We start from the raw sequence: 1151 nt of genomic DNA on the forward strand, positions 1-1151 counted from the left end.
CCCGTCAGCACACAGTCAGGAGTGAGCACACCCCGTCAGCACACAGTCAGGAGTGAGCACACCCCGTCAGCACACAGTCAGGGGTGAGCACACCCCGTCAGCACACAGTCAGGGGTGAGCACACCCCGTCAGCACACAGTCAGGGGTGAGCACAGCCCCATAGGGACACAGTCAGGGGTGGCCGCACCCCGTCGGCACACCCGCTCGCATGCCCGGCGGCCCGCCTCCGGCACTCTGGCCCTCATGCCCAGCGTGGCGGCCCGCAGGCCACACGTGAGTGCCCCCGGCATCTGTCTGTCCCTGCGTGGGGGGCCTGAATGGAGCCCCCCGTCCAACTGGAGCCTCTCCTCTCCCCGCCCATCCTTTCCCCCTCAAAACAGATTGCGGGACAGATGATTGCATTGTTCTGGCCATTTCCATGAGAAAACCCCCGCCCTGCCAGGCCCTGGGCCCCCATGAAGGCCAGCCCGTGGGGCCACGTGGGGCCCGAGCCTCTGCCCGCCCCCCGGGGCCCCCACCGTCCGGGGAGGAGAAAGGCCCCGCAGACAAAGGTACAGGACATAAATGAAGCCCTGGCTTTTTAAGTTCAAACTGAATTTTCTTTATTTTTTCTGCAGCTGTCAGAGGCTGGGGTGGAAATCCAGCAATGCATGTTTAATGTATTAAGGAAAGAGGGGGAAAAAGCTAACCGTCCGCCCGAATGTCCCTTGTATTGGGGACATTATTTCAGGCCAGTGAACTCAGAGCCAGTCAAGTGTAGAGCCATGGGCAGGGGCCAGGGACCCCCAGGAACCCCCGTCGGGGCCCCCAGGGGCCAGTGGGGCGCAGCCACCCCTCAGAGCCAGGCCCCTGACACGTGGGCCAGAGCCTGGGCCGGCGGGCGGGCTCAGGCCGTGTGGAGTCACCGTCTGTCGCTGTCCGTCTGTCCATCCCTGTCCCCTCTCAGCATGCCTTTCCTGGTTTTCCACAGAGCTCTGGCTTACAGAAAGATGAGGCTAAAGCTGGCTGGTGTTCCGCGGGAGAACAGGATGGGGAAACTGAGTCCAGGGGCCCAGTGCTCCCCACTGTATGTGTCTGGAAGGAGTGGGAGAGGAGTGGGGACCCCTTCCCCCCTCGCTGGGCAGATGCTGCCCTGGGCCAGACCGTAACAC

General features: G+C 63.3%; 1 protein-coding gene across 1 annotated transcript in view; it reads right to left on the reverse strand.

Moving 5' to 3' along the window:
* The window catches only part of LOC105989066 (keratin-associated protein 16-1-like), a 12916-nt gene extending 12626 nt beyond the window's left edge, over positions 1-290 (reverse strand). Inside the window, exon 1 of the mRNA XM_013020875.1 lies at positions 188-290. Within this exon, the coding sequence (XP_012876329.1) occupies positions 188-290 (103 nt within the window). The remainder of the gene's footprint in view (positions 1-187) is intronic.
* Between the last annotated feature and the right edge of the window lie 861 nt (positions 291-1151).

This window comes from Dipodomys ordii, unplaced genomic scaffold (genome assembly GCF_000151885.1).
Source record: "Dipodomys ordii isolate 6190 unplaced genomic scaffold, Dord_2.0 Scaffold54, whole genome shotgun sequence".
In the NCBI taxonomy this organism is placed as follows: domain Eukaryota; kingdom Metazoa; phylum Chordata; class Mammalia; order Rodentia; family Heteromyidae; genus Dipodomys; species Dipodomys ordii.